At 51.0% G+C, this 20,460-nt stretch overlaps 3 protein-coding genes across 8 annotated transcripts; all 3 read left to right on the forward strand.

Annotated features, from left to right (window-relative positions):
* Positions 1 to 2,592: 2,592 nt before the first annotated feature.
* On the forward strand, positions 2,593 to 8,180 carry dldh (dihydrolipoamide dehydrogenase). The gene is made up of 14 exons (XM_052061302.1): positions 2,593 to 2,761; positions 3,442 to 3,517; positions 3,617 to 3,696; positions 3,892 to 3,960; positions 4,063 to 4,132; positions 4,229 to 4,329; positions 4,402 to 4,545; positions 5,056 to 5,157; positions 5,247 to 5,437; positions 6,456 to 6,626; positions 6,705 to 6,894; positions 7,219 to 7,356; positions 7,441 to 7,530; positions 7,661 to 8,180. The coding sequence occupies exons 1-14, from the start codon at positions 2,723 to 2,725 to the stop codon at positions 7,724 to 7,726; spliced, it is 1,527 nt and encodes a 508-aa protein (XP_051917262.1). The 5' UTR covers positions 2,593 to 2,722; the 3' UTR covers positions 7,727 to 8,180.
* Positions 8,181 to 10,531: 2,351 nt separating this feature from the next.
* On the forward strand, positions 10,532 to 13,306 carry syt8 (synaptotagmin VIII). Of its 2 annotated transcripts, XM_052061307.1 has the most exons (8): positions 10,533 to 10,683; positions 11,407 to 11,579; positions 11,653 to 11,748; positions 11,819 to 11,986; positions 12,135 to 12,302; positions 12,427 to 12,544; positions 12,796 to 12,929; positions 13,017 to 13,306. In XM_052061307.1, exons 1-8 carry the CDS (start codon positions 10,548 to 10,550, stop codon positions 13,269 to 13,271), a joined length of 1,248 nt encoding a protein of 415 aa, XP_051917267.1. In that variant the 5' UTR covers positions 10,533 to 10,547; the 3' UTR covers positions 13,272 to 13,306. The 2 variants fall into 2 exon arrangements, with proteins under 2 accessions (XP_051917266.1, XP_051917267.1); XM_052061306.1 differs by having other exon boundaries at positions 10,532 to 10,683; positions 12,796 to 13,306.
* A 1,963-nt stretch (positions 13,307 to 15,269) lies between these two features.
* On the forward strand, positions 15,270 to 19,348 carry LOC127597940 (uncharacterized). 5 transcript variants are annotated; one of them, XM_052061327.1, is made up of 5 exons: positions 15,271 to 15,746; positions 15,909 to 15,994; positions 16,061 to 16,141; positions 16,553 to 16,746; positions 17,059 to 19,348. In XM_052061327.1, the coding sequence occupies exons 2-5, from the start codon at positions 15,919 to 15,921 to the stop codon at positions 17,857 to 17,859; spliced, it is 1,152 nt and encodes a 383-aa protein (XP_051917287.1). In that variant the 5' UTR covers positions 15,271 to 15,746; positions 15,909 to 15,918; the 3' UTR covers positions 17,860 to 19,348. The 5 variants fall into 5 exon arrangements, with proteins under 5 accessions (XP_051917283.1, XP_051917287.1, XP_051917286.1 ...); XM_052061325.1 differs by having other exon boundaries at positions 15,273 to 15,746; positions 16,058 to 16,141; XM_052061326.1 differs by having other exon boundaries at positions 15,272 to 15,994.
* Positions 19,349 to 20,460: the final 1,112 nt, after the last annotated feature.

Genomic DNA, 20,460 nt, shown 5'->3' on the forward strand with positions numbered 1-20,460 from the left:
TTAAAAATTAAACAATTATGGGTTTTTTTTTTACGGAAAATATAAAACTATTTCTCCCAAAAATGAAGAAAGGACCACCATTTTTTAACTTAAAATAATTGATTTTACACGAAATATAAAACTGTAAGTCAAATTTAAAGTTGATCATTTAAAAATAATATTACAACTACTAAAAATGATGATTTCATGATACGAATAAACTATATTAGCGATTTTCCACGCACCACCATTATTATTACGGTTAGATTTGTACTTAATATTGGGCATGATGTGCCCCGTGTGCCTGATTCCAAACGAAAGCCGCCCCCTCCCACCCCCGGCCGATGTCGCGTCTCCGAGCAACATTTTTCCTTTTTTTTTTTTTCATTTCATTCTCCTTTTATTCCGACATAGTGAAGCAAAGTTTCTACTGAAAAGAGTTTTTTTTTTCAGCCAGGCTTTTTTATGGGCAACTTTTTACATTGGCCCATTTGCATTGGCCAATGTCATCTCTCGCCCGCCTCCCGAAAGCCAAAGACAAAGGCTGTGAATAAAAGTCCAGCTCAACTTTGAAGCGTGGCGTCGCTTCAAAGTTTCCCTCAAGGCTTTTTTTTTTGGGGGGGGGGGCTTTTCAGCACAAGCCAGTCGCTAGACACCCCCGCCCTTTTCTCAGGGGTGGGAAGGGAGAAGGGGGCGCCGTGGTGGTAGTGGTTGGGGGGTGGCGGGGGGCGTCCTCACCCCACAATGCACTTCCTCCCCCTCCAAACACACACACACACGCACGCACACACACATATGCTGGTCTTTTTGTGACTATAAGAGCTAAATCACTCATGTCCAAAATCCGGCCCGCGGGCCAAATCCGGCCCGCGGTCGAATTTCATCCGGCCCTCGGCCCCCGTCATAAAATCAGTGCCGTCTGGCCCGCAGGTTGGGCGCAATGGAACACGTGTTGCATTGACTGAGGTCTCGTAGACAAGGCGAGTGATGTTTCATAGAGTACTGCTTCCCTCTAGTGGCTAAATGAGTAATAGCATTCACTAAATGAGTAATAGCATTTAGACACTAGAGGGCATCACTCACGAGTTAACAAGACATCACTCCTTGTTTATATTGACTGATATGTCATATTTCAAATTCCTGTTTCAAATGAACCAAAAGAAATTCTTAAGATTGTTGAAATTAAAATAAAAATGGAAATGTGAAACAGACTGGCTTACTAAAATTTGTTGAACAATATTGTTGTTCAATGTAAAGAATGTCAGCCAAGGTCGGCCCCCCGACATTTTACCACATAAAATATGGCCCCCTTGGCAAAAAGTTTGGACACCCCTGAGCTAAATGGAAGCCTGCGCGTTCTAGACCAGGCGATTCTGGTCCTGGAGGGTGGCTCATCTGCATCTTTTCCATGTCTGACTCCTCCAACACACCTGATTCAAAAGAGCAAAATTGTTATCAGTCGTGTTGGACATGGGAGACATATGAAACATGCAGGACGGAGGCCCTCCAGGACCGGAGTCGGTGACCCCGGAGTCGGTGACCCCGGAGTCGGTGACCCCTGTTGCAGTACATTCTCCAGTACCTGCTGGATTTTGAACGTCGACCTCTATCTGTCAGATTAAATTCCAACCCTAACCCTTAAAAGTTCGTTTTCCACACTCACATGTAATTAAATCACACGTAGTGTGCAAATTGCCTCTCGCCCTGCCAAGCACTCTGACATTTGGATTTTGGCCTGTTTTGCTTCCACTTCCCTTCCCTTCCATTGTCGTCCTCTTGCCCTGCCAAGCACTCTGACATTGGGATTTTGGACTGTTTTGCTTCCACTTCCCTTCCCTCCCATTGTCGTTCTCGCCTGCTCACATTGTATGCTTGATAATTCTCAATACCCCCCCCCTCCCACCTTGTATTTTTTTGTTTTAGCTCTTACTTGCCAAGATGGGGAGATGTTGATCATTGTGAGGCCTTTAGATAGTGACGGGGGGTGACAGAACATAACTTCAATTGACTTGTGTGTTGAAAGCAAAACATCATCATCAGCGTTATCAAAACTACCAACTTCCTTTTTCACGGTGACACCAAATGTGCGACAGCGATAACAGTAAGAGAACAGACGCTCTTCTCAGACGCAGTTGCACCACTGCCAGTGTCGGTCGAGGATGAGAATTCTAGATGATATGATTATTACATTAGTCGAAATGGTCACTTAAATGCGGATTCATCTTCTCATCAAGTGGACATTAAATCGATTCACAAAGCAGAAAGTAGTTCCCTCTAGCGGAAAATAGCTGCAAATGCATGCTGATTTCATAATCTTGGCAGTTGTAGTTGTTGTTTTTATAAATGTTACACCCCACGCCAAGAATAATGTTAAAATATATAATAGTGTCAAAAAAAGCCCCACATTTCTATTTTGTGTTGAAAAACTATCAGAAATTGTCAAGCTCGAACTTTTCAAGCGGTAACCGTACCCATTTCTTCACTGTTGGGTAGTCGCTGTTCTTTGACCTGTTTTGTATTTTCATGGCATGTAACTTTATTCAAAATAACTGTGACCTGTGATTTATCAACTCGTGTACTGGTAAGCGTTAAGGTAAACATAACGTAAAAAATCGGGGTGTTCTTTGCGTCGGTGGTTGATGACGTAAAATTGATGCGACGCGCTGTCAGGAGTCCTTGGCTGCTTTGCTAGGCCTGCTGGAGGTGAAGCAACTTTCCTTCAACGCGTGAGCACGTCGACAAAATGCACACTTGGACCCAATTTTATCGAACTGTCGCCACGGTAAGAGTCCCACCCGTTAACCTGAAATAACGACGTTCGTTGTCGGCCGAGGAAGTTTTTGTTTTTGTTTAGTTTTTTCCTCCTCCCGCTGCCCGGCTAGCTACTCGGCTAACATCACCGCACTCATAACACGTAATTGATCTGTTTTGATACTTTAGCAAACAAACTATCCACATTATGGTTTGATTCGTTCGCCAAACCGTTTTATACACGCCCAGAAAGTTTTCATTAACGTGTCTTAACATTCAGCTCGCTGGCATCGCTTCGCTAAGGTTACCCGGTTGCTTGTGTGGTAACTTCGTAGGCTGCTTGGATCCAAACTCGTGTGGCAACACTTTTCGGGGGGTGGGGGTGGGGGGGGGGTGGGGGGGGGTTGTCTTACAGACCCAATTTCAGTGAAGTTTGGACGTTGTCTTAAAACTAAAACAGAATACAAATGATTTTGCCAATCATGTCGCTCCAAAGACAGCGTGCATAATGTTCAAACTGATTAACTTTATTTATTGATTTATAAGATAAGATAAGATATTCTCGGGGTCAATCATGATAATTCAGCACTTGTGTGAAAAGTTGGCTTTCACGAAGATTTGCTTCCATCTTACAGTCGGTGTCGCTTTGCAGCACTTGTGACTTGTTGTTGTTTTTGTTGTTTGTGTGTTGTTGTTGCCGTCGCCACACAGCGAAGTCATCAGCTCCCTTGCAAGCTGCACGGAGCCTCCGTGTTGTCAATCCGGACGTACGCCGACAAAGCGCCGAGTAAGAAAACGCCGTCGCGTCCTATCCTGCGGCAATCTTCATCCCGATTTCTAGATTTCCCGGATATATTTTCTTGACTTCTTCTTGTTTGTGTCACAGTCGATGCGGACGTCACGGTGGTCGGTTCCGGTCCGGGCGGCTACGTCGCCGCCATCAAAGCCGCCCAGCTGGGCTTCAAGGTGAAAGGATGTGGCCCCCCAAATGTTGGCTTCCCGCTGGTTGCGCTTTTCCCACACACGGGTGTACACTCAGGCGATGGGAATCGAAACCCGCTTCTTGTGGAGAAGCGGTTTCTAGAGTTGTCAATTCCGTTGGGGCTATCCTAGCTGTTAGCATTAGCATTGCATTCACATGAGAACTTTTTGTCTCGACAGACAGTTTGTGTGGAGAAGAACGCCACATTGGGCGGCACCTGCCTGAATGTTGGCTGCATCCCCTCCAAAGTAGGACACCCGCATTTGTATTTTTCCCCCTCATTTCTGTTGCGACCAAGCATTTGTCGCAAATTGGCGGGTGTGTGTGTGTGTGTGTGTGTGTACTCGCAGGCCCTTCTGAACAACTCGTACTTGTATCACCTGGCTCACGGCAAAGACTTTGAGAGCCGAGGCATCGAAAGTAAGACGGAAGGAAGGATAATCCGACTGGTTCCAAGCCCAAAGGGGGGGGAGGAAGAAAAAAAAAATCTCGTCACGGCGCCGTTTGTTTTTCCAGTTTCCGGCCTCTCCCTGAACCTCGAGAAGATGATGGCGCAGAAAAGCGGGGCGGTCAAAGCGCTGACGGGCGGCATCGCGCATCTCTTCAAACAGAACAAAGTAAGAGCCGCCTTCCATCCCCCCCATGGCCCTCGTCAGCCCCCCCGCCGACGCCACGTCCTCTCCCGGCAGGTGACCCACGTCAACGGCTTCGGCAAGGTGACGGGAAAGAACCAGGTGACGGCCATGACGACCGACGGCGGCGAGCAAGTCATCAACACCAAGAACATCCTCATCGCCACCGGCTCCGAGGTCACGCCCTTTCCAGGAATTCAGGTAAGCCCCCCCCCCCCGCCCACCCCACCCCCCGTCGCTTGCTTCCACCACATCGCAGAGCAGCTCCTCCAGTGTTTTTTTTTTTTTGACGCGCTGTGTGAACGGCATCCACGTGGAATTGAGAGTCCAAATGAGGCCTGTGTGCCCCCCCCCCCACCCCCCCACGCACACATAACGGGACAAACACAAATTGATTATGATTCAGTCAGTGGTCTGATGTCTTAACATCCGTCGAAAACCGCCAATACCCGAAAATGCATCGGGCAAAGGGAGAAAATAAAGGTGTGACGGGTGGCCACTTTGGAGTGCCTTAGTGTCCCGCTGTGAGTGCATGCACAGAAAGACGAGAGTGAGAAATGTGTTCGGAAAAAAAATATCGGACTTGGACCGGGCTTTTTTGTTGCCGTGGCAGCTTTAGAGCGCCTCCATTTGTTGCAGGTTGGAGGACGACCCCCCCCCCCCACACCCCCACCCCCGCAAAAAATCTTTTGTCTATTTTTGCCTGTGCAGATCGACGAGGAGACGGTGGTGTCATCAACGGGCGCGCTGTCCTTGCGGAAAGTTCCCGAGGAGCTGATCGTGATCGGCGCCGGCGTCATCGGAGTGGAGTTGGTGGGCGTCGCCGTTGCCGCCGCGTCGCCCGTCGTCGGCCAACGTGGGGCGCCGCTGGCTGACCCGCCGTCCTCCCGGTCTCGCCACAGGGCTCCGTGTGGCAGCGCCTGGGCGCCAAGGTGACGGCGGTGGAGTTTCTCGGCCACGTGGGCGGCATGGGCATCGACATGGAGATCTCCAAGAACTTCCAGCGCATCTTGCAGAAGCAGGGTGTCAAATTCAAGCTGGGCACTAAAGTGCTGGGCGCCACCCGCAGGCCCGACGGAAAAATGGACGTGGCGTGAGTAGCGCCGCCGTGCCGCTAACGAGCAAACCCACTGGCAGGAGCCTATACAGATTTTAGATTAAGTATTGATCGTCATCATTTATTGGCCCTACCAGCCAATTCTGGACCAAGTCTGAAAAGACGGATAAAAACGTCTTTGGGAGTGAATGAGTTAATGATGTCATTACTGAATGATTTATTCATTCATTCATTCATCTTCCGAGCCGCTTGATCCTCATGAGGGTCGCGGGGGGTGCTGGAGCCTATCCCAGCCGTCTTCGGGCAGTAGGCGGGGGACACCCTGAACCGGTTGCCAGCCAATCGCAGGGCACACAGAAACGAACAACCATTCGCACTCACACTCACACCGAGGGACAATTTAGAGCGTGTTTGGAATGTGGGAGGAAACCGGAGCACCCGGAGAAAGCCCACGCAGGCCCGGGGAGAACATGCAAACTCCACACAGGGAGGCCGGAGCTGGAATCGAACCCGGTACCTCTGCACTGTGAAGCCGACGTGCTAACCACTGGACTACCGGGCGCTCGGGAAATTATCCAATTAAATTCGGGTGATCTATTTGGAATGTGGGAGGAAACCGGAGCACCCGGAGAAAACCCGCGCAGGCCCGGGGAGAACATGCAAACTCCACACAGGGAGGCCGGAGCTGGAATCGAACCCGGTACCTCTGCACTGTGATCCCGACGTGCTAACCACTGGACTACCGGGCGCTTGGGAAATTATCCAATTAAATTCGGGTGATCTATTTGGAATGTGGGAGGAAACCGGAGCACCCGGAGAAAACCCGCGCAGGCCCCGGGGAGAACATGCAAACTCCACACAGGGAGGCCGGAGCTGGAATCGAACCCGGTACCTCCGCACTGTGAAGCCAACGTGCTAACCACTGGACTACCGGGCCGCCTGAATGATTTACATTTTACCTATTTAAAAAAAAAACAACAAAAATTTCTGGCGGGGGGGGGAGGGGGGCGAGTTTGGAAGGCTTCAATGGCATTTCCCTCGTAATCGGTTTCAGCGTGGAGGCGGCGGCCGGCGGCAAGAACGAGACGCTGACGTGCGACGTGCTGCTGGTGTGCATCGGCCGGCGACCGTTCACGCACGACCTGGGCCTGGAGGCGCTGGGCATCCAGCTGGACAACCGCGGGCGCATCCCCGTCAACGGACGCTTCCAGACCAGCGTACCCAGGTGCGTCCGTACAGAATCCAAATGTCGCTATCGGGTAAATTTAATGTCACGTGCGCCCCCTGGTGTTTGCGGCGGCAGCATCTACGCCATCGGCGACGTGGTGGCGGGCCCGATGTTGGCGCACAAGGCGGAGGACGAGGGCATCATCTGCGTGGAGGGCATGGCGGGCGGCGCCGTGCACATCGACTACAACTGCGTGCCCTCCGTCATCTACACGCACCCCGAGGTGGCCTGGGTGGGCAAGACCGAAGAACAGCTCAAGGAAGAGGTCAGCCGGTCCTACTCGATTGCCACCCAAATGTCCTCCTTCGACCTGCAAAGTCCACACAGGAAGGCCGCAGCCGGAATCCAACCCCCCGCGCGGGTGTACTGCGAGGCGGAAATGCGAACCACTCGTCCACCGCGTCGTCCAAATAGATGCATAACATCTTTATTTACATGTGCGGGTACTTGAATCCGGGCCCAGGCCTTCTTGTGTGGACTTTGCGCGGTTTTTTCCCGGGTACTCTGGTTTCTTCCCACATTCCAAAAACATGCCCCAATCCGGGTGTCGTCATTTTTACCCGCTTTCAAACTTCTCGTCACCGCTCAGGGCGTTCCCTACAAAGTGGGCAAGTTCCCGTTTGCGGCCAACAGCCGCGCCAAAACCAACGCCGACACGGACGGCCTGGTCAAGATCCTGAGCCACAAGGAGACGGACAGGATGCTGGGCGCTCACATCCTCGGAAGCGTAAGGCCTCCGCCGCCGCGCCGGCTTCGGCACCGACCGCCCCGCAACTTTTGATTCCGCTGTAACGCCGCCGCCTGCCTGTAGGGGGCGGGAGAGATTATCAACGAGGCGGCCCTCGCCATGGAGTACGGCGCATCGTGTGAGGACGTCGCCAGAGTCTGCCACGCCCACCCGGTACGTCACGGCTCACGTCCTCGACTAAGACTGCAATCTTGGACTCGAATTAAGTGTGGACACCTGTGGAAAAATGAAAGCCTCTTTATTTTCTTTTTATTTTTTCTGGGTTTCCTCTTTTTGGTTGCAGACGGTGTCAGAGGCGTTCAGAGAAGCCAACCTGGCCGCCTCTTTCGGCAAGGCCATCAACTTCTGATCGTCTTTTTCGCGTCATCTTCGCCAGAACAGGAAATTGCGCCGGCGGGGAAAGTCCCGCCTCCAAATTCGGAACTCCAGACCCTCCATGCTTCTTCTTCTACTCTTAATGTTCTGTGTACACATTGACATAATCAAGTGAACTATTATGAGTAGGCGTTGTTGGGGTTTTTTTTTGGGGGGGGGGGCATCGAGGGGGGGTGGTCATTATTTACAATTAAAAGTTAGCAGTTGCCTTTGTGATGGTGTCGGGAAGCAGAAATATACATCACAAAGTTCTCAACGCCTTGTTTTGAAATGCTCAAAACGCCACCGGCCCCCGCTTTTATTTATTTCTACTTCCTGTACGACGGCGCTTAGCACGCGTCGTTCCAGTCGGCACTTTACCGCCATTTAGGACATCTATTCCAATTCTGAAAATAAGTCGATCAATAAATACATCATGTGCTCAATAACTCTGCTTGATTGTTTATTGAAACCCAACCCCCGAGCCCCCCGAGATATTGAAATCTCCATTGCAACCGCTCCTCTGTTTGAATAATGCGTGTGTGCCGAGCAGGCGCGGCACCGGCTTCAGCCTACAGTTGGCGAGAAAGGCACGAGAGCAACCAGGGCAGCACGTACGAGTGGAAATACTCATGGGGGGTGGGGGGGGGCAGAAGAAAAATGAACACCGTGCATTCAGGTAGACTTTGTTTTAGCAGTGAGTCCGTCTGTTGAAACCGGATCAAAATGAAATCATGCCGCCATGGCTTTTATTTTGTATTTTTCTTTTCCAGCGTGCGAGCGACATCGTCAGGCGTTTTTGTACGAAGCCGACAAGTGAAAAGCCGTCATCCCGGAGAGTCGCCCTGCGTCCGTTGGAACATGTGAGCAGAAAAGTCAACAGCGGAGGGCACTTTTGCCAGTTTCTCTCCAAAGCTTTTTGTTTTTTTTACTTTTTGTTAGTCAAATTGACAGAATGTGGACTGGTTTCTCCGGGAAAATTGAATATCCTTTCTGCGGGAAGCGCTCAGATGTCACCAAAAACTGATCCACTATTAAGCCTCGACCCTGGTCAGATGAGGTCTTAAACCGACTTTGACGGGTAGTTAGTTGTTATTGGACTCGGCCTATTGAGAGTAGAATCTCCAGTCCCGATTTAGTCAGACTAGTCCAAGGGTCTCCAACTGCGGACCTGGATTAGAACGATCCTGATGATTTGAATCGGGTGTCTTGCTCCTGGGAAAGCCGGAAAACCGGCAGGACAGCAGCCCCTCCAGGCCTGGAGTTGGAGACCCCCGGACCAGACGAACGTAACTTCGGTTAGCCTCGTCTGAGTGTCGCATCAACTTCAGTAGACTCCGATCTCTGCCTGGTTGACTGGAACCTAGACCGAGTTAGACTACGGATCTCGGTGAACCGTAGTTACTGTGTTCTGGAACCCGGACCTACTTAGAACAGATGCAAAATCAACTAAAGTCAGGATCTAAGTTGGGCAAGAAAGTATAGAAAGGAGGACAAGAACATCGACCAAGTTAGGCCAGGACCTAGACCTGGTTGGGACGAGACATATTTAGGTTGGAGTCTAAAAATAGTGAGCTAAGCCTCGCACACAGACAGACTTGTCTCGGACTTGAGGTGTAGCGCACCTCCACCCAGCCTCCACCAAGTCAGACTCCAACTTTGTGCTACTTTTACTAAAGCGCACCGTGGTCGACTCGAATTTAAACTTGATGAGATCAGAAGCCAAGCCTAGTTGGACTAGAACCTAAAACCGAAACCTAGCCAGGCCACGATCACGCAAAACTAGCTAGAGTGGGATCTACAGCGAGAGAGGTCAGACGGGAAACTACGCAGGGTTGTACTCTGACCAGTCAACTTGCAATCGGCGCCTCGTTAGCCGAGTACCTAGACCTGGTTCCACGAGAACAAAACCCTATTTAGCGTAGAACCTAAACCTAGACAGACTAGTACATCAACCTAGTTGGAATAATGTCATAGAGAGAAGACGCTGGACCTGGTTAGACTATATCCTAGACTAGGACTCGTACCTGGACCGAGTAAAACTCAAAGCTAAATATAGTCGGACTGGGATCTAGGTGAGACCAGACTAGAAACCAGACTGAATATTGAACCAAAGCTACTTAGATTTGAGACTAGATCGGTCGAGAGCATTTCGGGAGGGAGGAGACGTTTCCTCTTTCATGGCTCTTCAAATGTTTTTCGTTCTCCACCCTCGGCGTGGCTTCCTTCCTTCCTTCCTCGCTGGCTTGCTTCCTTGTCATCCTCGCCGCAGTCCGCAGAGCTGCGAGCAAGTGAAAACCGACGTCCCTGGCGGACCCGTCCCGTGACATCGGTGAGTAAACGTCATGTTGACTCTGCCTTGTTGAATTTGGCAAATGCGCGCCGGAGCAAGCCAAGGAACGTGTTTGTCTTGTTCAAAACCTAACGCCATAAACGTCCTGGGGGGGTGGGAGCTCGGCATGTGCGTTTGTTGATGGGAGAGTGGGGCGGGGGGGTGTTCTGCAGTCCAGTTTTTGGGTTTCGTGGCATTTCATCCTCAGAGCGTTTTTGTTCTTTGTTTTTGATCAATCAAAGGGGTTTGATTTCAAAATAAAAGGGAAAGGTTTTGGGTTTCAGTCTAGCAAGTTGTAGGTTAGATGCTAACGACATGCTCCCGTTTCGGATCGACTCCAACTAGATAAACGTTCGATTGCGGTTCGAGATTCCAAGTGAAAATCTTCGCCGGATCCCCAAGCGGTTTGAGGAGATGACCGTATCGGAAGCGCCGTGGTCATGCTCTTTCATTTCTCGCTTCTCAGAACCCCTTCGTCTTCAAAATGGTCTTCACCATCATGTCGCGGGCTTCTTCTTCTTCTTCTTCATCGTCATTATCATCATCGTCATCCATTTCGGACATCTTCCATACGAACACGTCGGGCAGTGACATCGTTCACGGAATCGTCGGGAGTTCATGTTGGTAACACACACACACACACACACACATACATGCACATGCCTGATATGAGGACCGAAGCCAAAAAAATAAACATTTAGGCTAGAACACAAACCTGACTAGCCTATAATAATAATAATAATAATACATTTTATTGATAAGCGCCTTTCAAGACACCCAAGGACACTTTACAATAACAAAAAACACAAAAAAATACGGGTTGAGCAGCGGCAGCAAAAACGTGCTTATCTTTGTCTTTATTTGGACGAGACAAAACCAGTCAGGTTCCGGAGCAGCCTGGATAGCAACCGCAAAAGTTGATCCGAAAATAAACGGGACAAGTCACACGATGAGCTGCCCTTGTCCTGTTTGTCCACGTCGACTACCCGCATTTTAGCCGTAGCGTCTACTCCTGTGGATGCAAAATATCTCTCAGGCAAGGTCAACGTTTTACTCTCCCAATACTTTTTTCACACTTGGTGATTGGGGAGCTTTTTTTGGGGGGGCGGGGGGGTTGCGGGCCGTTCAAAAATGAATGTCGGGATGCAAATGGCCCCTGGGCCGTAGTTTGGACACCAACGAAAACCTAATTAGTATCAAATGGGGTCGGGGGGCCACGGGGCGGATCATCCAATGTTTCCCCCAGTCCTGTAGGTGTCAGTAGTGCGCGTTACAAAGTGTCTTCCGGGAAGATGAAGGGGAGGAGTTGAGCGTCGGCGTTGAGCCGTGCGCACGTGTTGCAGTGCCAACCTGGGCCGTGTACGCGCTGGCCGCGGCGGGCGCCCTCGTATTCTTGCTGGTGGTGTGTTGCGTGTGCGCGTGCCGCTCCAGACTCCGTCGGAAGAAACGACGGCAGAAGCCACCGGAGCCCGCGGCCAATCTGCGGTCGTCCGGCGGCCGGTCCAAAGGCAAGCCGGTGAGAAGAACGCCCGCCCGGACCGTCGCCGCGTCGCCGCCGACCCCGCCCTCATTTTGACGGTCGCCATCAGGTTCAACCCGGCGCGGGCGATGTCGACTCCGCCGCCTCCGAGCTGCCGCGAGGCAAACTGCTGTACTCGCTGGAGTTCAACGCCGCTCCCTCTGAGGTGACGGAAATATTTGAACTCCAACTGCCTTGGGAGTGAACCCCGACGAAATTGCGTTGTCCGCGTTTAGCTGACGGTGGGCGTGAAGCAAGCGAGAGGCCTGAAGGCCATGGATGCGGGAGGAACGTCCGACCCCTACGTCAAGGTCTACCTCCTGCCCGATAAGACCAAGATCTGTGAGACCCATGTCCTGAAGAACACGCTCAACGCCACCTTCAACGAGACCTTCACCTTCCAGGTACGACCACAAGACACGCCGCTTTGGGGGGGGTCTGGGATATGAACTCGAGCAGGTCGGCCCGTTTCCGAGGTGGTCCTCCATCGCTTGCTGTACAAAGGAGCCGAGAAGCCAAGTGTGGTTCAAGCTTGAATCTCGCTGTTGTCAGATCTCCAAAGCCAATTTGATGACGTCGACGGCTGTACTTCAAGTTTTCGACTTTGACCGCTTCTCCAAACACGAGATCATCGGAGAACTGCGCCTGAAACTCGGACAAGTGGACTGGAATCACGTCATCGAGGAGTGGAGGGACCTCAACGAGCCTGCCGGCATGGAGGTCAGACCTCCACCCCGAACCTAGTTCAAGTTCCCGTATTTTCACGACCGTACGGCGCACCCGCGTGATTAGGCGCCCGCGGTTTGGGCTGGAGCCTATCTCAGCTGACTTCTTCTGAATCCAGGAGGAGAACCTCGGTGAGATCTGCTTCTCTCTGCGTTACGTTCCCACACCCGGCAAGCTAACCGTGGTCATCCTGGAAGCCAGAAACCTCAAGAGCACCGACCTGGATGGAAGCTCAGGTTAGTAATCCGGCGAAGTGCCACTCCCGTCCTCAAGGGGGCGTGGCTCGCACAGTTAACGACAAGCGGAGCGGGGCCCCATATTACCAACGGCTCTGATGTGATAGCATATCGGGAAGAAGATGAGATCGGGATGACGTCAGAGCCATTTGATTCGCGGTTCGATCCGTACACGTGCTTGCCTTCGTAGGCTTCGGTTATCGCTTTTGTCAACTTGGATTACAATAGAGTGCCTCGTTGTCGTTGTTGAGATCCCTACGTGAAGGTGCAGCTGGCTCTGGACAAGCGCAAGTGGAAGAAGAAGAAGACGTCCATCAAGAAGAACACGCTCAACCCGTACTACAATGAGGCCTTTTCCTTCAAAGTCACCATGGAGCAAATTCAGGTAGGGGGCGCCGGTTGCCCACGTGCCCCGTGCGCCGACATCAACGCGTCGACGACGACGACGGCGGATATTTCTGCGTGTGGCCAGCGTGTCAACATGGTGATCTCGGTGTGGGACCACGACCCCATGACGCCCAACGACTCAGCGGGCAAGATCTTCCTGGGCTGCGACGCCGCCGGCAACCAGCTGAGGCACTGGGCCGACATGCTAGCTAACCCGCGCCGGCCCGTGGCGCAGTGGCACGCGCTGCTGTCGGCGCAGCAGGTCAACGCCGCCCTGGTCCTCAAGAAGAAGATACCGCTCGCCAACAACTTGCCCTTCGCCAATAACTTGCCCTTCTGACCGCTCCCGTCTGCACTATTAATATATAAAGTAATAAAATAATTGCACTATTAAGAGTTCATTTCTTTTGTTGCAATTCCGCCCACCAATGGCTTGCATCAGGAGTATTAATATTAAGATTAAGATTAAGAAAACCTTTATTAGTCTCGCAATGGAGAAATTCCAGATTCACAGCAGCAAAGTTATGAAAGGAAGAAGTAGAACAACAAAAAAATAGGAGCTGCTGGAAAGGCAGCCACTCTCGCGGCGCCATTTTGAAGTCAAAATAACAAAAATAACACAACTAATCCGCTTCAAACTCCAAGCCGCGACTCCCAGCTCCAAATCCGCATCGGCACTCCGCGCCAACGCTCCTTTCTTCTCATCGTCGGCTCCTCAAGACCTCCATCCATCCAGCCGCAGACCGTTCAACAGCACCGATCTCTCCGCTGATTACAACAACAACAATAATAATTGTAATATTTTCATTATAAAATATATATAATTTAATATAAAAAAATAATGTCCACCTTTTACATGTTTTTTTTCCCGATTGATTAATAAACCGCCCCATCCGTCCCCTTTGAACATCAAAATTGGACTCATAAAACGCAAGTTTGCCCACTCCTGGTTGATCTATTCGTCGGTAAATATCTCGATGTACTCTTTCGAGTGGTCCGTCCCCGGTGAGCCCTCGAAGCAATCAAGCTGAGCTGCTGAGTCCTCCTTCCGCTTTGTGCTCCTTCGAGTCTCCTGAGAGCGCCCGACACTAATCATCATGCAGACATGCAGTGACACGGTCGGACAACAGGGGGTGCCCAATACACTTTGTGGACAAATCACACCAAACTGATCATCGGGCAAATCAGCTTGGACACTCGACTCGATTTTGCTCCGTTTCTGAGACCAAATCTGCAACAACGAAATCCACCTCACGAAAATTCCGGAAGTTACGGAAACGCCAAAGTCATTATTTTGTACATGGAAAAATGGCCTGACACTAATCATCATGCAGACATGCAGTGACACAGTCGGACAACAGGGGGTGCCCAATACACTTTGTGGACCCACGTCGACACTTTGATGGACAAATCACACCAAACTGATCATTGGGAAAATCAGCTTGGACACTCGACTCGTTTTTTGCTCCGTTTCTTGGACCAAATCTGCAACAACGAAATCCACCTCACGGAAATTCCGGAAGTTACGGAAACGCCAAAGTCATAACTTTGTACATGGAAAAATAACGTTAATACGTTGTCACAATGTGAACTTTTTTTTCTTTTTTCGGGAAAAAATAAACTTGTGGGTCCATTGCGCTGGCTTTCTATTTGGCAAAGACTAGAGGAGGATGAGCGTTGACATCAGGTTACCAAGTTACCAGTGATCCAATGACACAGACCGCAGCATCGGCGTTGCTGTGAGTCAGTCCGCGGATCCTCGGACGAGCTGCACACACACACACACACGCAGTGAGTTGTACTTGTAATTTTATTGAAATCCGTCAATCCGTACTCTGTGTTTCCTTGATCAACTCTTAATCTGCGTTGCCACTTTGGACATATCTTTCGTTTTTTTTTGTTTGTTTGACGCAATCTTTCTCCAGACTCGTTTTTGATTCGTGTATTTTTATGTTTTAAAAAAGTATTCATGCATTAACTTGAAAAACAATGTAATGATGTTACGGGAATCTATTCAACAAAGAAAAAGGCAAAAACTACAAGTCTCCGGGTTAGCTAACTAGCTATTGGTCCAAATTTTGTTCGAATGCGCTCGCATCAGTATTGACAAATGCTTTAAAAAGTGAAATCGTTCTTAGGAGGAGTGGGGGAGGGGCAACACTCCTGATGAGACTCTATTAAAAAAATAAAAATAAATTCATCCATCCATTTTGTATCTGAACCGCTTATCCTCACCGGGGTTCGCGGGCGTGCTGGAGCCCATCCCAGCCATCAGCAGGCGGGTGGACACCCTCAACTGGTTGTCAGCCAATCGCAGGGCGCACGTAGACGAACAACCATTGGCGATCACAATCGGACCTTGGGACTATCTAGGTTCTTTGATTAACCGACTATGCGTGTTTTGGGAATGTGGGAGGAAACCCGCGAGGACGGGGAGAACATGCCAACCCCACACGGGAAGGCCTGGAATCGAACCCCAATACCGACAGTGTCCTCATGGAGGCAGTCATTCCCGCAGTATTCACAAAGAAGAAGACAAAACAAGAGGCGTTTCCGGGTTGGCTCGCGCTGCTCGGCTGGCGGAGCGGCTAGCTAGCTAGCTAGCTGGCTAGCTCCAGATAAGTAGCCGTTTAACTAGTCGAACAGGAGTTAGACTAGTTAAATCGCGTTTGTCTTGATCTGAGGTCAAATGCGGAATAAGTTTGGAAAGCCGCGAAGGAGCGACACATCGTCAGTTAGAAATGCTAACCGGCGGCGTCTGAGCGATTCGCCCCCGATACGAACGAGTTCCGTTAGCATGGCGACAGTTGCTAAGGTGTGACGACATGACGTGATTGCCCCCACGTTGATTTGGCCGCTCCACACTTTAGGGGGCTCATGCGCGCGCCTCCGTCCGATGGAGGTGGCGCGTTGCCCTGCTCGGCCAACAAGATGACGCGACGCTTGAGCCGGCGGCTGCTTGTGCCCTTGTATGCAGGAGGCCCGACATGGACGCCCGCCCCGAGTGCGACATCGCGGCTGCTGAAAAGGGGCCGAGTCGTAAGCCCGATGGACGCCGCGGTGGTAAGTCTGCTTGCGGTGAAAAACGCATCAGGAATCCTCTTTTCGTGGCTTGCTTGTCTCCAGCAGGACTCCTGAGCGCTTTTCACAAGATCTTCAGCGACCGCAACACTCTCAACATTCAGTCCATCGGTCACCTGGAATGTGTTGGTACGTTTTGGATCAAAATAACGAAGCAAACCCAAACTGAACATTGCACACATTCAAATAAACTTCAACGGACATTGCGTGCAACTGCACGGAAGCATCTCGTTCCTCCGTTAAAAAAAAAAAAAAAAAAGATGATACAGTTTCATATTTTAATTTGAATCTTGATAAATGTGATTTTTGCACTCACCAAAACAAAAGTTAAAAAAAAAAAATGTCAACACTGAAAAACGAAATCTGGACGTCCCTTGCGCCTCCTGGTTTTTAATTTTTCTAGAATTTGTCAGGTCAGATTTTTTTTTCGTTCATATTTATGGATTTCATGTCGGTTTTGATGTTTTCATGCGATGACCGCATCCCTTTGGACGTCCACATTGGAAACCGATGCCCCGCCCGCCTCGTTTGTCGTTTCAGGTTCGTGTCCCGATTTGACGATGAGTAGAAGAGACGCGGCGGCCGCGCCGGCGGCCCCCCTGGCCGCACTCACCCCCCGGCTGCCCCCCCGGGCTCTATGCCATCGGCCCCTCTGCGCGTCGGTGTCCTCGGACAGCAGCGGACGCTTCAAAGCCCTCCACACGCAGGAGTGGAAGAACAACCTCAAAGCTCAGGTGCGCGACGATGTTGACGTGAGGGCAGGCGCTAACGCTAACGCTAACTTGTTGCGATCGTACAGCCTCCGTAGTCGCGCTTTGCCGATGCGAAAGTCACGCGGGGACTCAAACGAGTTTGTGTGCCGTCCCCGATCAGATGGCAGGAGTGGAAGAACAACCTCAAAGCTCAGGTGCGCGACGATGTTGACGTGAGGGCAGGCGCTAACGCTAACGCTAACCTGTTGCGATCGTACAGCCTCCGTAGTCGCGCTTTGCCGCCGCGACCGAGATGCGAAAGTCACAACGAGTTTGTGTGCCGTCCCCGATCAGATGGAGCAGGCCCACAGCGCAGGCGCCGCCAGCAGCACGGGCTCCCTGGAGCGGGCGTCCCTCTTCTGCGCCCCGGGGGGGCCGCCCAAGGCGTCGGCGGCTCGCTTCTCGCTCTTCTCGCCGCCGCGGAACGTCGACTCCGACCCGCCGTCTCGATCGGGCTCCAAGAAGCTGCGCAACTACGGCCGGCGGGCGGCCACGGGCCCGGCCGGCGCCCGCGAGCCGCCCGGGGGCGAGGCCGGGGGGGGCGCCTCCCCGTCCCCGGGCCTCCCGCGGCATTTCGAGCCGGTCATCTCCAAGGTGACGGACTACATCTACGTGGGCAACCTGAACGCGGCCTACAACGGGCGGGCGCTGTGCCGCAACAACATCGACAGCATCATCGACGTGAGCGGCGCCCCGGGGAGGGCGGCGCCCGCCCACAGCCTGATCCCCTGCACCTGCTCGCGCGGCGCCCGCCACAGCTGGTCCCGCCTGAAGGTGGACATCGCCCACGTCAAGCCGCGCTGCTTCGAGGACGTCAACGAGTGCATCCACGCCTCGGCCGGCAAGCGCAAGCGGGTCCTGGTCCACTGCGGCGACGGCTTCTCGCTGGCGCCCACCTGCGTCATCCAGTACCTGATGCTCAAGCGCGACATGCGGCTGGTGGCCGCCTACGAGCTTCTGCGCGCCAGGTACCCCGTCAACATCCGCGAGTGTCACCGAAACCTGCTGGTCAGCCTGGAGAGGACGCTCAGGCCCGGCGACGCCGACCCGGAGAGCTTCAGGCAGGCCATCTCCAGGAAAGTGGCCTGGACCTGACAATCCGGAATCCTGAATCCGGAATCCTGAATCCTGAATCCTCCCGTTCGGATTGCGGTTCCTCGCGGACCTCCGGTTGATGTTTGTCAAGAACTCTTTGATTTGACTCTATTGAAAGGGGTTCGAGTGCCACGTGGTCCAGCGGACCCTCCGGTTGACCTTTTGTGAGCGTTCTCTCCCCAAGAAACGGGTTTTAGGGGTGGGGGGGGGGGTTTAAGGGCCATTGCAACAAACTGCTCAAACATGCCCCTGGTTCCGGAGATTTGGTGTCGCATGGCTGGGTCCACGGTTCAGGTTTTTAGCCTATTTTCTCAGATTTTCTTTTTTTTTAAGCTTCATCACCACATCTCTGGAGACTTTAGCCTCAAAACCCCAAGAATTGAGTTTGAGGAGATCCGAGACCACTTGAGCTGCCATTTCCATTTTTTTTTTTGAAGCCCCATCCCACCGTGTCACGCCCTCAGTGAACCAGATGCCGTCTCAACCTCCACTTGATATTTGAGAAGAACTCTGTCGGCGACTGTGCGTCGTGTGGTTCTAGTACCAGATGGTCCAGCAATTTTATGGAGGGGATGGACTTAGATGTCATCGTTTCTGTGTGTTGCCTTCCAAAGGATTTTCTTTGTTCTTTTGTTTGCTCCATCCCAACGCCTGAGATCCTTCCTGAAAGCCAGTGCTGGTTCCAGAGGTGTGCTTCTTGGACCACGTGGGAGCGACATCGCCACATCTGCAGCTTGTCCACCATCCTTTGTCATATATATACACATACAGTGTATATTTTTAGTTTCTTCCCAATATCTCAGGAGACGTGTGAGACCTGGTTCTGGTTCCACGGGTGTGGTATGTGGTCTACTTGATCCTTTTTGTGAGTCTTCCCTCTCTGATTTATTAATTTTTTTAAAAGCTCCATCAGCACCACATGTCAGGAGATGTGTGTGACTCGGTTCTCGGTCCAAGTGGTGTCTCGTGGACCTCCACTAGATCTTTGTGATGAACTCGATCGGTTTTTCGCTCCGTCCCGACATCTCAGGAGGCGGCAAGGTGTGGTTCTGGGCCCACTTATGTTGCGCCATGAGATCCCTCTTGGGTGTTTTTTTTTTCCCTCCCCAAGATGTCTGGATTTCATCTCCACGGCAAGCTCTCGGGAGATGCGTGATGTGGTTCTGATCCTCCCAAGCGGTCCTCTTCAGAAACTGGATCTTCTCGCTTCTCAGTGGGATGTTTTGTGTTGATGTTCTTATTCGATGTGCTCGTCTGCTGCCGGAACAACAGCAACAACAACGTGGAACCTCGCTGAGCTGTCCTCTGTGAGGAAGAACTCTCGCTGGGCACCGGTTGGATTTTTTTTTGGGGGGGGGGGGGTTGAAAGATGCGCGTGATGGAGGTCCTTGTGCTTCGCTGCGATAAGAATTTTGGTTTGGTTGGACAACGCGGCAAAACCATTTGAGGTGAAAATGCAAAAGAGATGTTTGAGGGACATGGAAAGGGGGGGGGGGGGAAGAAAACAAGTGGTCATATCATGAGAATAAAGTCAACGTTTTAATAACCCAATGTGAAAAATTCCCACAACCTGAAACTGAGCTTGACTATTTTGGGGGTAATGTTACAACTTTATTTTCGAGAATTTTTTTTTCTGGTCATATTCAAACTTGATTCACTTTTATTTCGGGTAATATTTGGACTTGGTTTTCTTCTTTTCATAGGCTGACATTTTCCGAGTCATTTACTCATTTTGTAACTTGTAACCGCCCCCAATATCGACGTTTTGGTTATTTTCCTTCATTATTCAATATGAAATCAAAATTTCTTTCAGTTCCTTCACTCCAGCGAAGTGAAGGAGAATTCGAATCCTTTAAAGCTTCAGCTTTAAAACGTTCGAAGGATCATTTACGAGGCTAGCCGACAATTAGCAAGTGAGCAGTAAGTTTTTTTTTTTTTCAAATCGGCACGATTGCTTTCCTCGGCTCAAAGTGTCAAATGGTGACGTCGGTTTGTTTCTTGAAGTTGTCAGGAGTCGACTCCCTGCCATTTGGTGACAAACATTTTTTTTGATATATGCAAATATTCCCAAAAAATGATTCGTTCAACCGCGATAACCGGATGCTAACATCTCGAAGTAGCTAGCTAGCTAGCGGCGGCTACGCTAACGCGGAAAGCGTCTTTGGTTGGTTTGTGATGTGACATTTGCACCTTTTTCTCGACGCGTGCTATTCAATTTCTCTTAGATTTGTTTTTTTTGTTTGTTTTCGTGCAAACGTGAGCTTTCGTGAACGCTGGCTGGCTGTTGTATTTGAGCGCTTTTGGGTTTTCTGCGTCCATGGTGAAGGTGAACGTGAACTTTTGTTCTCCTCAATGTTCTCAGGTTGATTCCTCGGTGGTGCGACCACCTTTGTACCGTTCGTTCAATAAAAGCTGACTGATATGATAACGTTTTGGTCGTTTAAAAAGATAAAAATCGGTGTCAAGACAATATCGATACCGCATGCTCATTAGGATCCTTGTGGAGGGGGAAAAAAAATATGCGCCTCCACGTTTTTATGGGTACCCCGATAAATGGATCTTGCTTTGCATAGGAAAGTTTGAAGCATGTAGCGCCAAACC

Source organism: Hippocampus zosterae, chromosome 3, assembly GCF_025434085.1.
Source record: "Hippocampus zosterae strain Florida chromosome 3, ASM2543408v3, whole genome shotgun sequence".
Taxonomy (NCBI): Eukaryota; Metazoa; Chordata; class Actinopteri; order Syngnathiformes; family Syngnathidae; genus Hippocampus; species Hippocampus zosterae.

Excerpts from the sequence above, each read along its gene's own strand:
- LOC127597940 (XM_052061323.1), top strand. The coding sequence starts at position 15,919 with ATGGACGCCCGCCCCGAGTGCGACATCGCGGCTGCTGAAAAGGGGCCG. Across the intron at positions 16,142-16,552 it reads CGGTCACCTGGAATGTGTTG|GTTCGTGTCCCGATTTGACG; the intron begins GTACGTTTTGGA and ends TTGTCGTTTCAG. Across the intron at positions 16,747-17,058 it reads AGAACAACCTCAAAGCTCAG|ATGGAGCAGGCCCACAGCGC; the intron begins GTGCGCGACGAT and ends GTCCCCGATCAG.
- dldh (XM_052061302.1), top strand. The coding sequence starts at position 2,723 with ATGCACACTTGGACCCAATTTTATCGAACTGTCGCCACG. Across the intron at positions 3,697-3,891 it reads CCGCCCAGCTGGGCTTCAAG|ACAGTTTGTGTGGAGAAGAA; the intron begins GTGAAAGGATGT and ends TTGTCTCGACAG. Across the intron at positions 3,961-4,062 it reads TTGGCTGCATCCCCTCCAAA|GCCCTTCTGAACAACTCGTA; the intron begins GTAGGACACCCG and ends GTGTACTCGCAG.
- syt8 (XM_052061306.1), top strand. The coding sequence starts at position 10,548 with ATGGTCTTCACCATCATGTCGCGGGCTTCTTCTTCTTCTTCTTCATCG. Across the intron at positions 11,749-11,818 it reads TCAACGCCGCTCCCTCTGAG|CTGACGGTGGGCGTGAAGCA; the intron begins GTGACGGAAATA and ends GTCCGCGTTTAG. Across the intron at positions 12,545-12,795 it reads CGACCTGGATGGAAGCTCAG|ATCCCTACGTGAAGGTGCAG; the intron begins GTTAGTAATCCG and ends GTCGTTGTTGAG.